Source organism: Polypterus senegalus, chromosome 1 (assembly GCF_016835505.1).
Source record: "Polypterus senegalus isolate Bchr_013 chromosome 1, ASM1683550v1, whole genome shotgun sequence".
Classification (NCBI taxonomy): Eukaryota; Metazoa; Chordata; class Cladistia; order Polypteriformes; family Polypteridae; genus Polypterus; species Polypterus senegalus.
Genome location: NC_053154.1, coordinates 130,831,205 through 130,846,962, shown reverse-complemented (window position 1 = coordinate 130,846,962; position 15,758 = coordinate 130,831,205). Strand labels below are relative to the sequence as shown.

At 34.6% G+C, this 15,758-nt stretch overlaps 1 protein-coding gene across 2 annotated transcripts in view; it reads left to right on the top strand.

Annotated features, from left to right (window-relative positions):
* Window positions 1-15,758, top strand: part of rnf13 (ring finger protein 13) — a 127,603-nt gene that overhangs the window by 91,594 nt on the left and 20,251 nt on the right. For both annotated transcript variants that reach the window (XM_039758066.1, XM_039758061.1), the window contains exons 4-7: window positions 4,824-4,949; window positions 11,877-11,964; window positions 12,413-12,503; window positions 13,653-13,758. In XM_039758066.1, the coding sequence (XP_039614000.1) occupies window positions 4,824-4,949; window positions 11,877-11,964; window positions 12,413-12,503; window positions 13,653-13,758 (411 nt within the window). The remainder of the gene's footprint in view (window positions 1-4,823; window positions 4,950-11,876; window positions 11,965-12,412; window positions 12,504-13,652; window positions 13,759-15,758) is intronic.

Genomic DNA, 15,758 nt, shown 5'->3' with positions numbered 1-15,758 from the left:
AAAGTGAAGTTATGAGAAGACCATGTTAAAGTAATGTGTTTTCAGCAGTTTTTTAAATTGCTCCACTGTATTAACCTGGCGAATTCCTATTGGCAGACTATTCCAGATTTTAGGTGCATAACAGCAAAAGGCCGTCTCACCACTTCTTTTAAGTTTTGCTCTTGGAATTCTAAGGAGACACTCATTTGAGGATCTAAGGTTACGATTTGGAATATAAGGTGTCAGGCATTCTGATATACAGTGGCTTGCAAAAGTATTCGGCCCCCTTGAACTTTTCCACATTTTGTCACATTACAGCCACAAACATGAATCAATTTTATTGGAATTCCACGTGAAAGACCAATACAAAGTGGTGTACACGTGAGAAGTGGAACGAAAATCATACATGATTCCAAACATTTTTTACAAATAAATAACTGAAAAGTGGGGTGTGCGTAATTATTCAGCCCCCAGAATCAATACTTTGTAGAACCACCTTTTGCTGCAATTACAGCTGCCAGTCTTTTAGGGTATGTCTCTACCAGCTTTGCACATCTAGAGACTGAAATCCTTGCCCATTCTTCTTTGCAAAACAGCTCCAGCTCAGTCAGATTAGATGGACAGCGTTTGTTAACAGCAGTTTTCAGATCTTGCCACAGATTCTCAATTGGATTTAGATCTGGACTTTGACTGGGCCATTCTAACACATGGATATGTTTTGTTTTAAACCATTCCATTGTTGCCCTTGCTTTATGTTTAGGGTCGTTGTCCTGCTGGAAGGTGAACCTCCACCCCCGTCTCAAGTCTTTTCCAGACTCCAAGAGGTTTTCTTCCAAGATTGCCCTGTATTTGGCTCCATCCATCTTCCCATCAACTCTGACCAGCTTCCCTGTCCCTGCTGAAGAGAAGCACCCCCAGAGCATGATGCTGCCACCACCATATTTGACAGTGGGGATGGTGTGTTCAGAGTGATGTGCAGTGTTAGTTTTCCGCTACACATAGCATTTTGCATTTTGGCCAAAAAGTTCCATTTTGGTCTCATCTGACCAGAGCACCTTCTTCCACATGTTTGCTGTGTCCCCCACATGGCTTGTGGCAAACTGCAAACGGGACTTCTTATGGTTTTCTGTTAACAATGGCTTTCTTCTTGCCACTCTTCCATAAAAGCCAACTTTGTGCAGTGCACGACTAATAGTTGTCCTATGGACAGATTCTCACACCTGAGCTGTAGATCTCTGCAGCTCGTCCAGAGTCACCATGGGCCTCTTGGCTGCATTTCCTTGTTCGGCCTGTGAGTTTAGGTGGACAGCCTTGTCTTGGTAGGTTTACAGTTGTGCCATACTCCCATTTCTGAATGATCGCTTGAACAGTGCTCCTTGGGATGTTCAAGGCTTTGGAAATCTTTTTGTAGCCTAAGCCTGCTTTAAATTTCTCAATAACTTTATCCCTGACCTGTCTGGTGTGTTCTTTGGACTTGATGGTGGTGTTGCTCCCAATATTCTCTTAGACAACCTCTGAGGCCGTCACAGAGCAGCTGTATTTGTACTGACATTAGATTACACACAGGTGCACTCTATTTAGTCATTAGCACTCATCAGGCAATGTCTATGGGCAGCTGACTGCACTCAGACCAAAGGGGGCTGAATAATTATGCACACCCCACTTTGCAGTTATTTATTTGTAAAAAATGTATGGAATCATGTATGAGATGGAGCGATATTATTTAAGGCTTTATAAACCATAAGCAGAATTTTAAAGTCTTTTCTGAAAGACACAGGTAACCAGTGTAGTGACATCAAAACTGGAGAAATGTGCTTGGATTTTCTTTTCCTAGTTAGGATTCTAGCAGCTGCATTCTGCACTTGTTGCAAACGATTTATGTCTTTTTTGGGTAGTCCTGAGAGGAGTGCGTCACAGTAATCTAGTCAACTGAAAACAAAAGCGTGAATTAATTTCTCAGCATCTTTCAATGATATAAGAGGTCTAACTTTTGCTATGTTTCTTAAATGAAAAAATGCTGTCCTAGTCCTAAAAGCTTTCAGAGGAAAGTAACATTAACTGAAGATGGACCTATTGGTCCTGATATACTTTTAAAGGTTTGTTCATTTGCAGTCATCTCATCAACAGCTACACTTGGTGGGTGTTTTTCAAAAAAATATTGATAACACATGGCTAAATAAAACTGTTGGAACTTCTTAATTTAAACTTTTTGGAAAGTTCTAAAGCCATTGTTTTTGCCATATTCAGGTATATTATGTTGTTTTATCACATCCTGTTCATTTATACTTACATTTATATGTCCAGTACTCATTTTGTGTGATATTCATCAGTGCAAATGAAATCTTTCATTAATTTACAGCAAATGAAACTCCACGATACTGAAGCCATAAAGTTTTTTTTTTTTAAATATACACACATGCATTCTTCATTAACTAACATACTATTAACCTGTCAATGTGCCATTTTGTGTCTTTTAACAGTGAAATATTCCTTTTTTTATTAAGGGTGAGTGGGCATGATAAAAGTATTTTTCAGTGGATTAAAGAGATACATATTTCTAGAAAACTGGTGATCCAGCAGTAGAACACGGCATGGTAAACAAGGGCTTATTAGCATGTAAATCACATTGCCTGCCAGCATCTAATTTCCTGACCACTATATGCAACAGGAATGTAGGGTATGTTTTAGGGTTGGCTTTTTAAAACTCGATAGTTTAAAAAAGGCCTAGTTCAGATGATTTCAAAGTATACTGGCTACTCTGTCACTATAACGGACACTTGGCATATTTTTGTGTAGAGCCTCTTTTGTTACAAGCCTTTGCAGAGCATAACCATTGATGAAACAGAACTGGAGTGACTAAAGGAGGAAAATATGCAACCTGAAGGTACAGGGAAAGTGCTAATTGCTGATTTGCCTCTGGAAAATATTTAAATTTTACCCACAATGGCCACGGAGATCAGACAACTGAAAAAGAAAAATATCCTTACCTCAAGAAAATAGTACTATGACTAAATAAAATGTATTCCTTCAATTTTATTTGTGTATCACAAGCATGCCTGAGAAACGCAGAACACACATTTTTTGTAATCAAATTTTTTGCCACTTCAAAGTGGATTTATTTGGTAAGTTTTCATGTTTAAATTTGGACCTCTGCCCCAAGACTTCTGTTTTAACAAGCAGGCATATACTAGATTTAGGACACTGCATCATGTGGCAAATTAATATATATATTGCAATTGTGAAGAAACAAATTTAACTTGAAAAATACCAAACTTATCCATAAAAATAATTTTTGACTATATTCAGAATTAATCAGGTTATTAGAGTGAAAAACCTACAGACAGTTATGACTTTTTAAATCATGTATTAATATTTCCTTAAGTATATCATTTGAGCCATGATCTCTGAGTTAAATGTGATTATTGTCTTTGTTTTCATTTACCATTTAACTTCCTACTTAAATATGCAGTAACAGACTTTAGCATGAAGTGCTTTATTTTTGCTACATTTTATCAATTTTTTTCATATATTTTTTATTTATATAGTATTGAGTGAGGCTGTGTGAGAATTACTGAAAAACACTAAAACTGTTTATAAACATCAACATCACAGCAGTTTATTCCCATATTATGCATTCGTCTTACACATCCACTTTTTTTGTTAACTTGTATTTTTAATGAGCCTGTTATTAGTGAGCACCTAAATTCAAATTGAGTGATTGTGGTCTGCATTCATATACCAGAGAGACAAAATGCACCTTATTATATACAGTACAACCACACACATAGCCTGGCTTAAAGCCAGATATAACACTGGCCTCTGTGAAGTTTTGGTTGATTTAGACTTTGCATTCTTCTTAAGGAGAATACTATTGCAATATCAGTATCATTTAAAACATGCAAAAAATCATCAGTCTTGTTCACAGTAGGCACAGATAATGTTATAATTTAAAAGGCAATGTTTCTTTTATTATGCCAATAATAAATTGATTAGGATCCATAACTGTATTAACATAAGAAAACTGTTAAACTGTTACATGTTATTGTGTCATCTTAGTGTTCACGTTATCAGAATCATGATAACCTTTGAGGCTACTAATAATTTCTGAACAAATAAAATAATAACTGTTGTGTTTTATAGAAATAAAATATGCTATGTGTATCTTTGTTAATGACTTGAGAAGATCTGGTGAAATGTGAATCATCCCAAATGTAAAATTTGTTTGAAAAGGTGACTACTTATTTTTGCAAAATATTTTTCTTTAATGCAAAGTGCGTGTTTTATGCTATTCAGAAAATGCATATTTACATGCATATAGTAAGAAAAAAAGTTAGAGTAAGTGCAATAATTAATAGTTAATGAAGAATTACTTTGTTACCCATTTCTTCTCTTATTATTATTATTATTATTGTTTTTAACTGTCACTGTCTGCAGGGACATACTGTTTCTTTTCTACGTATAATTTTGAAATGGGAAACCTCTAGTGCTATGCAACAGTTCAGTTGCACACCTGCGTTTCTTTGTCTTATTGATCTTGCTATGCCTTGTTAATCTTATAACAAAGAATGTGCTGGGGTTTTTTTAGCTGTTGAAAACATCTTTGAGGCTGCAAGAAAGCACTAGGGAATTTGATCCTGAACTGTACAATTATTGTCACTGTACAGCAAAACGATTAATTCAAATTGCTGCTTAATTAAACATGTTATATATGTACTGTATATAGTATACTCCATATTTGATATCTGAATTGTTTTACCTAAAATTTTACACCCATGAGTTGATTTCATGGCTGTGGTATAGAGTACATTTTTTAATTGGAAATAATGCTTATTCTCTCATTTTAGGGCTTCCTAGTTGGTGCCAGACCTGAGAATGCTTGTGAACCTATAGATTCTCCTCCCCTCAAAGATAACTCCACAGACACCTTCATTGTGCTGATAAAGCGCTTTGACTGTAACTTTGACATTAAGGTATGTATTTCTTTTTAGTTTTATTTCTATTTGATCAAAAAATAGAATGACCTAGTGGAATAATGGTTAGAAATGCTTGTTTTACACTGTAAAATATGGGTTTGTATCCTAGCCCATTCATTATTTATGTGAAGATTGCATGCTCTCCATATGTTACTTCCTTGGGTACTCCGATTTTCTGACTCCATGCCAGAGATGTCTTTGGTTTACTAGAGACCCTAAATTAACTTAGTATAAGTGAGTGTGTACGTGCATGTGAACATGTTCTGGGATGGTTTAGTGCCCTGTCTGGCTGGTTTCTGTTGTGATTCTAAAATAACATAAGAAGGTACAGTAAGTGTGTGGAAAACAGTAGAAACGTATTTATTAACTAGCCGGTGTAGGGTCCAGAATAACTGCTTCTGTTTACAAAGATTACTTCATATAGTCAAAAGACACAGTCGTTGTAGTAGCAATGTACAAGAATACACACAAGAATTTTTGTTTACATTGTATGCAATAGTTTTATATTGGACATTTTTATAAAATTAAAATTCAAATAAGGGAATTAAAAAACAGGAATCTAGAATTGAAAATTCAGTAAAACCAAATCAAACTGTGTAAAAATGATGAAACAGAAATCATATATTGCTGCTTATGAAACAAAAACATAAATATTTTGCTGTAGTATGTTTACAGAGTGAGGGCGTATTTTTTCGTACGTGGATTACTTGTTTAGCCGGATGTAATTGTTGACGATTTGGCATGATCCTGAATCTGTCAGTTTTTCAAAACTCTTGCTGGATGTGTTGTCATAGCAGCACATCCAGATTGTTCTGTGTAAACAAGGATTATCTCACACACTTAATCAGTGTCCGTGCGTGGAATTTATTCATTCATGGCTTCGCCGTTCATGAATGAGTGACCAGTTGATATCGGTGCGCAAATTATACGAAGAGAATTTCATATAGAGAGGGTTTTGCGCGATTGGCAAGATCCTTTATTGCTCCCAGAGGAAATTCTTTTAGAAAGATACCACTTTAGCCGAGGGGGAATATTGTACCTCAAAGATTTACTAGCACTTTATATTCAAAGTCAAACTAGGTGAAGTCGGGCTCTCACAACCACACAGGCAGTATGCTTTGCTTTGAGGTTTTTTTCATCTGGCACTTTTGTATATTCTATAGGCAATGCGGAAAATCTATCTAAAAGTGCAGATTGCCAGGCAATTCGTAAAATCTGTTTGGCTCTGAAATATTTCCTTCGGGTTTTCATAGTGTTTACTGGACACCTGCATATGCAAACAATAAAAGAGGTGTTTCATGCCATTGCAGGTAGGTAATACACAGACCACAGTTCCATAAAGAATCTAACAATCAGCCTAATATTCACATTACCCAGGATTTCTAAATGTGATTGAGGCACTGGATTGTACGCAGATCCAAATAAAGGCCCTATCAGGTCCAAATGAGCCAAATTACATAAACAGAAAAGGGTTCAACATTATTAACGTGCAGGTAATGTAACGTTTTTGTAAGAGTTGAAAATAACCAAGAGGCATGTTGACATACAGTAAAATTGTTTGACCTACATGCTATATATTCTCAACTGATCTTTGATGCATCCTACCTTGTATCAAATGTGGAGGCTAAATGGCCAGGGTCAGATCATGACTCAAGAATTTGTAAAGAGTCACACCTGTATCAGAAATTTGAACAAGGTAATAATCTAATTATAAATCATGGTGATGTGTGTATTGTATTCACAATTTTACATGTTCCACAGGTCATCATGATGGAATCCGGCTTGGGGACAGGGAATATGCCTGTAGGCATTTTCTAATGACCCCATTTCCTAACCCCAACCCTGGGCCACAAAGTCGATATAATGCAGCTCTGTCTAGGACAAGGGCACAAATTTATTTGACCTTTGGCCACCTGAAGGAGAGATTTCAATGTCTGAAAAGTCTGAGGGTTGCACCTGACAGAGCATGTGACATAATTGTTGCATGCTCTATCTTCCCTGAGGTTTTGGTGCAGCCTGTTGATGACCTTGGCCCAGTGCACCTTGAGCAAACCTTGAGACAGAATTGTGGCCCAATATTTCAATGTAAAAGACAACAGTGGTTTCACACAAAAATTATTTATTGTTTATTACAGCCCTTCAGCCTGTAAGGAGGAGAACATAATTAAGGATATACTCACGCATACACATATACATATGGGAAAGAGATAAGAGAATTTTGTTACTAATTGTTTATCTAGTATTTGTATCTTCAACTTCATTTTGGTTGTCCTCAGTTCATGAAGGTCCATGTCCTGCTGTATTTTTCTCCTTTTTAGTTTTCTGTATGCAATTTTCTGTTGAAGATATCTCTTGTATAGAGCCCTCACATTTTTCTGCAAATAAATACGCAATTACAAATGCCTTTTTTCCTCTATATTGTATACACAGTAGATCATTTTGAATCATTTTATATAAAGTACAACAAATGGCTCAACCAACCTCACCATCTCCTTTTTTTGATGTGGACTTTGTTCCAAAAGGGACATGTGTACTGGCTACAGGCTCCTGCAAAACAGTTATATCACGATTAGCACATGGGACTGATCAGAGTGGAGTTTGTTCAAACATTATTTGGAAAATTTACCTCTCCTCCTGAAGAATAATCAGATACAGTGTCTTCATCAAATATTTGACCTTCGTCAATATCTCGTTGGCCAGACACAGGTTCTAGGGATATGACATTCCCTGCAACTGACCCAACAAAAAAAAAAAGGGCTATACAGATTATACCTATGGCACACATTGAGGACAAATATATGCAGTGACCATCCTTTACCTGAAATGAAGTGACCACTGCATCCTGCCACTGGTTCTGAGGAGAAGCTTCCCCCTGCAATGCCCTCAGAAACAGGTCGATGGGCGTTTTGCTGGAGAGCCAACTCATCTGCAGAGGTTAGGTCTGGACCGCGTGGACCTCCACCTGTTTTTTGCTTGTCTACCTTCTTATTAGCTTTAAAATTAATGTTTTTTATATTATATATGATTCTTTATGCCAACAATTCTTTAAATATATACCAATATTTACCAGTTTGAAGTATATTCTTGTGCTTCACTTTAACCTCTTGCCATGTTCTCCTTGCGCTCACGTTTGATCTGGAATTATGACATATTAAATAATACTTAATCTGACACATAGGAAATGAAACACTGCATTCAGTAAGTACAATGCACATTACTTGCACATTTAATTTGTCAGACACTTTTTGCCAGCCGTCTTTTCTGGTTTGGGCTACTTTTGCAGTGTTACCCCTTGTGCATATTAAATCTTGAAATTCTTCATATCCTTCGAGTAAAAGGTCCTGCTCCACTTGTGTGAAAAAATGTGTCCGTTCTTTTGTCGTTTTGTTGCAGCCTATCAAAGACTTGCTGATCATGTTTTCTAGACTCAATATATATGGGCTTTTCAAACAGTGCAGGCGCCGCAGTCATCTAGGATGATTCAATCCAGCTAGACTAATCTACTACACAGCTGCGTTTGAAAAACTGACTTGTACCGGATGAGTTTCACCGGCATTAACTCATCTAAGATGAGGCATCTGGTCTCGGATGGTTTAAGCGACGTACGGAAGATACCCCCTGAAACTAACCTAAAGTGTTATCAGCATAAACAATACACAACAGGGTATTTGCTTTTTTCTCCTTCTATATGTGTAGCAGGGTTGTAAACATTGCATGATTAAGTATAAAATTGTAGCATATCCCATTAAGATTTTAACATGTATGGGATTCTTTCATATTTATCAAGTCTTTTCAATAACATAGTAATTACGACTATTTAGCTATATATATATATATATATATATATATATATATATATAGCTAACAGTCAATGTTCAATACCTTTTTTGAAGAAAGTATTAACATCTTATTTTCATTAAGGACAGGATTTTGATTTTGTGGTTTCAGAATCCTCTTTCTTTCTTTCGAACAGTTGTTGATAAGGGTGCAGGAATGTTTTACATTATTACCTTGCTGTTTGGTCCACATGACTATGGTATAAACAAAAGTTACCTTAAAAAAAGCATCATTCTCCTCCATAAAGAGAACTGTACAAATAAGATATTACAAATGGGCTTCATGGCATCTCTAATAAAACATGTTGTTTGGTTTCTACTAATACAGCTGTTTTGCAGAAAAACTGTCAAATTCTTAATGCTTTTTTTCTGAAGTTTTCAAGGAATAGTTTAATTAATATACTGTCACAGAATTAACAAGACAGGCTTTTATACATTTATAGGTTGTGGTCTTTATGCACAACTCAGTTCTTTCCCCGCTTTTGTTTCCCCTTGGATGCCTGCATTTAAAGGTTACAAATGTTCAAGTTATGTGACCCCTCTGCCTTACTGGTCTGGCTTCACCCAGCATGGGTGGAGGAAGTGCAGGAAACCTGATGCCTAGCTGGTCAGAAGTAAGAAGCCCCCTCAGTCTGTGATATTACAGTAGAGTAATCCTTTAATGCAAGCATAAAGCTAGTTGAGACTTTCTCCCGTTTAAAATTTTACTTACTTTTGTGCATTATCTATTGTACCCTGAAATCAGAACCAGGTAGACTCGAGTGTTATGACAGCTATATTAATAACAAGTTTATAACAAGCAATATTTAGAATTGTATTATGAAACAATGAGAAATTGAATTGTATTTGAATTAAGGCTTTGAGTAATGTATCCTCTTCTTCCTGTATTTAAATAGGCATTGTCACATAATGTTTTGCATTGTAGTGTTTAAACAAAAAACTATTTAATTGACAATGCCTGTCTATGCATCTGTATTGCTAGTTATATATTAAAATGTTTTTAGACTTTTTGGGCTGAACTTAATTTTTTTCTTAATTTAAAATTTAATTTACTCACTGTCCCGATTTGTAGCATGCTTGTGAAAGATAAGTCCAGTCCACTAACAACATTGTGTTTTTTGAGCTAAAAGCAAGTTTTCTTCTGTAAATTTAAATAATTATTATATAGTATGAAATTAGGGAAAAACTGATCAATTTATAGATTTTAGGCAATGATCAGGGTGGTGGTGCTACTGCAAAGGTGGTTTTCAGACAATCATAACTATTGTTGAAAAGATTATCAATTAAAGTTTAACAAAAGAATAAACAAATATAATTTTAAGGAAGAGAATGGAAAAGTGAATGTTTTCTTGTAAGGTCAACTGCTGAAAGTGCCAAGATGCACTGATTATAGAATATCTAAGATGTTAAATAACCTTTGCAACTCCACTTAATAGAGTTAATTTTTGTGGGGAGTCAGGTGGCCCAGTGGAGAAACTAGCCCTATATGCGATTCCAGTCCATGACAGAGCCAATTTCAGTTGCCAAATAAGCTAGTTGGGGTTTGAAGGAGGTGTTTAATGCTTAAATGTGGCACTGGCAAAGATAATCTTTAGCAGGATGAAAGACGTAATGATATTCATTCATCAATCTGTCCATTGATCCATCCATTTTATAAAACCAGTTCATCCAGAGAAGAAGCAGAGGTATCCCAGTGTGCATCAAGCAGAAGGCAGGAACTAGCTCCAGATATGGCAGCTGTCCATCACAGAGCTAACCCACATATCAGGGGCCACTTTAGCATTGCCAGTGTACCTAACCTTTGTGTCTTTGGATTTTGGGAGGAAACTGGAACATTTCCGAGGAAGCTAACTTGGACAAGGGGAGAGAACATGGAAGTTGAACCCCAGGTTTTTTTGTTGCAAGGCAGCAGCACTACCACTATCTAATGATAATCATTGTGGTCAAACCGGTTTTTTTTTATTATTATTTTAAAAAGAGCATAGTATGGAGTATGTAATTGTATGTTTGTAAGAAATGGGCATTGCCAAAATATGCAATAAATCTTTAGGAAGCTCTACTGTGACTATAGAAAACAAATGAAAAAGTAATTTGTAAATACATGCTATGGCCGAGAACATCAGGTTAAAAAATCATTTTTAGCTGGAATAGAAGTGTCTTGATTATTGAAGTACTGGAAGGTAGAAGGGAAAGATGAAGGTGAAGAATAAGGACAGGAAAATGGTTAACAGATGGATTCTTAGATAATGTAGTATTGAACAGAAGAGCAGAAGATACAGGTGTGTAGCAAATATGGATGCTAATACTGAACTGAAAAGTCTTAGAGGCACAAATGAGACAGGCATTAAACTATAAACAGAAGACGCCCATTAAAAATGTTTCAAGCCAGCATTTTTGAAGCTAGAATTATATGGTAACAGTGAAATACAGGGTACAATTATCAGACTTTTTTTTTAGCCAGGGATCTTGTTTCGTTGCTGCCTGCAGCATTTTGGTGTTTTAACTTGTGATTCCCATTACCAACACATGCAGTTATTATAGAAAATGTTTATATGTAGATGTAACTAACTGATATTTTTTGAGAGAAGACCTGACCCACCAGTTGGGTGATACAGCCATTCTAAATGTTGACTCTGTAGTAGGAAGAATTGTAGAAATGTGGGCATTCTTTTTGCTGTTGATATTATTACTTAGAATTTCTGATGATTCGATATGAAACTAACCTCTAAAGCTTCCTTCATTTTACATATTGTAATTTAAGCTGACCGACTCATTATTCAGTGGTTTATTAATGTCATGATTTTAAGATGTTTCTCAAAGGTTAAGCACATGTTTTAATATGTTATATAGCTAATTTTTTCTCATTTCAAGCTAAAAACATGTAGAACTGGAAACTTGGAATAAAGTTTGACCAGGTTCAACCTACCTTTTATGGTCATTAACATAATTTAATAAGTTTAATTCTGTTTCTCCATGTGAAAATTGGCATAGGATATATGGCAATCAATCCAGTTTGTGTGAAAAATATTCTAACGCCATTCCTAGTATATAAGTGTTTGTAGTTTTAAAAATGTGTTTGTCTCACTAGGTTTTAAATGCTCAGAAGGCTGGCTACAAAGCTGCTATAGTCCACAATGTGGATTCAGATGACTTAATTAGCATGGGATCTAATGATCGTAAGTAAATATATAAAATGACATTTTAATAAATGTGTATGTTGATTTTACAAGTTTAATTTGCATACTTCCTAAAGTGATCTGAAAGCTATATTCTGCCCTATTCAAATTATCAACACATACAGTAGTCATTGTACTTCTAAATATATATTTTACATATTAACCTGTATGTTGGCTTTTTGAATTTAGTATGGATTTTATGTGGTTTTTAGTGTTAACATTTTTTTTATTATTCTAATTTAGTTTTGTTTTAATTTTGATCTTGAATATCTTTTGAGTAGCCAACCTGTTGTGAAGTGCACTTTAAAAAATCTGCACTGAAAAATGTTCTGTTTTCTTGCCTTTTCAGAATAAAAGTATAATTATATGTAATCCCAACTATTTGCTAGCATACTGTATTTCTAAGCATGTTGTTATAAAAAAAAATCTAATATTGTTTTGTTTATAGTGAATGTGTTAAAACAAATAGACATTCCTTCAGTGTTCATTGGTGGAGGAGCAGCTGCTGCTCTTAAAGAAGAGTACACCTATGATCAAGGGTAAGTTGTTTTTTTGTTATCTTTTTTCATAGAATATGTGTGCCTAAATACAGCACATGAAAAATTGGTAAATGTTTTTCCATACTCCAAAAAAATAAAAAAAAAGAGATATTGAGACACAACTTTTAATCCGTGTAGTCTTCAGTTGTGTAACTGAATAAAATATATAGGAGGAAAACATGGAACAAAGCTGAAAGATGATATAAGAATTAAAGACCAGATGAGTGGCTGAATAAAAATAGCCATTAAAGAAGATTATGAAAAAAGTAAAAGGTTATTCAGTTGGAGGGATAGGTGATCAAAGTTCTGAACATTTTTTTCCCCATCAATTCATTGATAAATGTCTCTGAAACCCTGTCCCAAAACACAATCTGAAATATCACTGAGGCTGTGAGATGAGAGGTTCTCTACATTAGGCCTAAAGATGTCTTTTATGTTATTTGCTGTTTAACTGTTATCAACTGTGCTGTGCTAGAGATTTTCTATAAGAAGTGCAAGAAATACCATGACAGACAGGACACCTGTTGTATAATATTAAGTCTTCCAGATTAACGCAATATGACCTTAGTGTTGGAGACAAATTTTCAAGGCATACAGTACTTTGACTTATGTTGAAACAGAAAGTTGAGAATTGTGGAGAAAGTGAATCTGATTTGTGATTAGAGAAATGGGCATAAAGTTTGAATGGGTTAGATGGATAATTGAAGGGAGTGTATTGTAAAACCACAAGTATCGTGTAAAATGTTTATATGATTGTGTATAGGTACTGTTGATGATTCAGTTGAATGTGATTTTTTTAAGATATAACAAAACATTAACTTAGATATTGAAATTGGCTTAGATATTAGAATTTATATCAAAAATTTTCTTGTTCAGTTTCTTCGTTTGACTCATTATGTAAACCTGAGCAAGTCACTTAGCTTGCCTGTCCTCAAGAGGCTAAAAATTAGTATCTGAGCAAGTGTACTGTATTCAGATCTTGTAAGTCACTGTGGACAAAAGTATGGATATAAACTTTTTTGGTTTTATTAAAACTATTTGACATTTTATAATGCGATCTGTTATTTTCTTTTGCAAATATATTAAATGTATTTCTTTATTTTCATTTGTCATATTCATTTTTTTTTTACTTGTTTTGCTTCCATACAGTGCTTTTATTATACTTAAGCCTGATTTTAGTCTGCCACTGGAATACTACTTGATTCCCTTTCTCATCATAGTTGGCATTTGCCTTATTCTCATTGTTGTTTTTATGGTAAGTGCTGGCTTTTTATCTATTGCTGTGTATTGAAGTGGATTTTGTTATCGCTTATTTACTTTGCTGTTTAGGTTTTTAGGTTTTTCATTTTTATGGTATAGTTTATCAGTACTGTAATCAGTTTCCTGCTTCTCTCTTTTCTAAAAAAAATGTTCTGTTGTGACAGCAATATCTCATCACACTGTCTGGTCATATTTGTTTTGCACTGCTTTTTAAACAGTAATACCTTTGTGGTAACTTTCCATAACATGCACTGGGGTGTTCAATATCACTTTTGAGAGGTGTGAAGTTGTTTTGGAAGAAGATGTAGTCATAGTGATGTTTTTATGTTTATTTAATTCATTTTTGTTTGAAATGTTCCAGAAATATCATAAAATGAAGAAGAATGCATTAGGGAATATATGTGCTTTTTGGAAAAAAGGACAAGAAAGACATCTTTCATATGCATTGTTAGCTGTGTGAATCACATCATGTGATTGGGCAGTGTTAACATACAAGGTGTGCAAACCGATGTGCTTCTAGTTAGAATGAATTAAATACAACACACACCACAATATACATACTAAAATATCAAAAATGAACTTATCAAGGCTAACTACAAATTAATAATGTTTTACTTTACTGATGTGAAGGCTTCATGTACAATGCAATCATTATAATTCAAAAAGATATACAGTAATGTGTCATCCTTTCAGAAATTAGAAAACAAAAAACATGCAACATTTAGATTTGGAGATTCCGAAGGTTTGAGAATTATTTGACAAGTTTAATTCAAAAGCATTTGTTTCGATAAAATCTAAGCAGGAGAGATTCCTAAAGCATATGACAGAGTGAAATAGGTGCATTGATGACCTTTTCACAAGTATGGCCCTGACCCAGTACATTTTGGATAGTTGGACTCAGAAACAAACGTGTGAAGAATTTTGTGTTGTGTTTTTGCACATAATTTACTGAGGAATAGGCATTTTACTTTACGATGACCTCCATGCATTGTCATGTATTTGATGGTTCTATTCTCAGTATTGTCTCAGATTCTCTAAAGTACGTTCTTTGAAAATTATATATGTAATGCAGCTAAAAAGTATAAATTCTACAGAAAAACGTGAGGGAAAGTTAGGGAAATTAGACAGGATTCTCATTTGAAAAACGTTTTGTTGACAGATCATATTTTACACACATTTTTCCACAGAATGCAAGTATACAGTGCTGTTGATATTCAATACCAAGGTCATTAATATACTGCATACTGTGCATGTTAGAGATGGCATGTATATAAGGATGTTTTGTAATAGTGCAGTTGACTGCAATATTGAAGTTTAAAAATGTCTCCCCACATTGGTACAATAGTCCAAGTGATGCTGAACTACTGGATTTTGAGTTTTTTGTGATAATTAATAGTAACTGCTACATAAAGCAAGACATACAGGAAGGGTTCACTGCAGGGTTTTCGGTTTATGATCCTCCAATGTGTACAAGTTAATTTCTGTGTATTTTCATCCACGGTCTCATTGTACATATATTCTCAACACAGTAGTAGAACTGAAAGTTAGGGAGCACCTAGTATCCTTCTGCTTTAGATCTCTGAGTTAAATTAATTTGTCTATGTCCTCTTTGTATTTAGAGTAAACAGCAACAGTTGTAATTGCATCCAGCTTTTAGAATTTCTTAATAAATATTGGTATGCACTGGAAAAGATGTAAATGTTTTGGAAGTTTAATAATAATTTTAAAAACAAATGTAGAATGAAGACATAACCAGTTGATTGGGTTTCATTTAACACACTCCATAAAGATGATAAATTTAAACTTGAATAGGTCTTTAAATTTGTAATTATGGTTTATAAGTAATATGCTTCTGTGAGACAGTTAGTGAATATTCAAGCTGCTGGGCAAATTCAGAAAATAAATACACTTGTATTCAAATTAACCTTGAGTGATTAAACTTTATAAAATACTGTAAATTCAGTACAACTAATGCATATTGAAGAAATTAGTGTG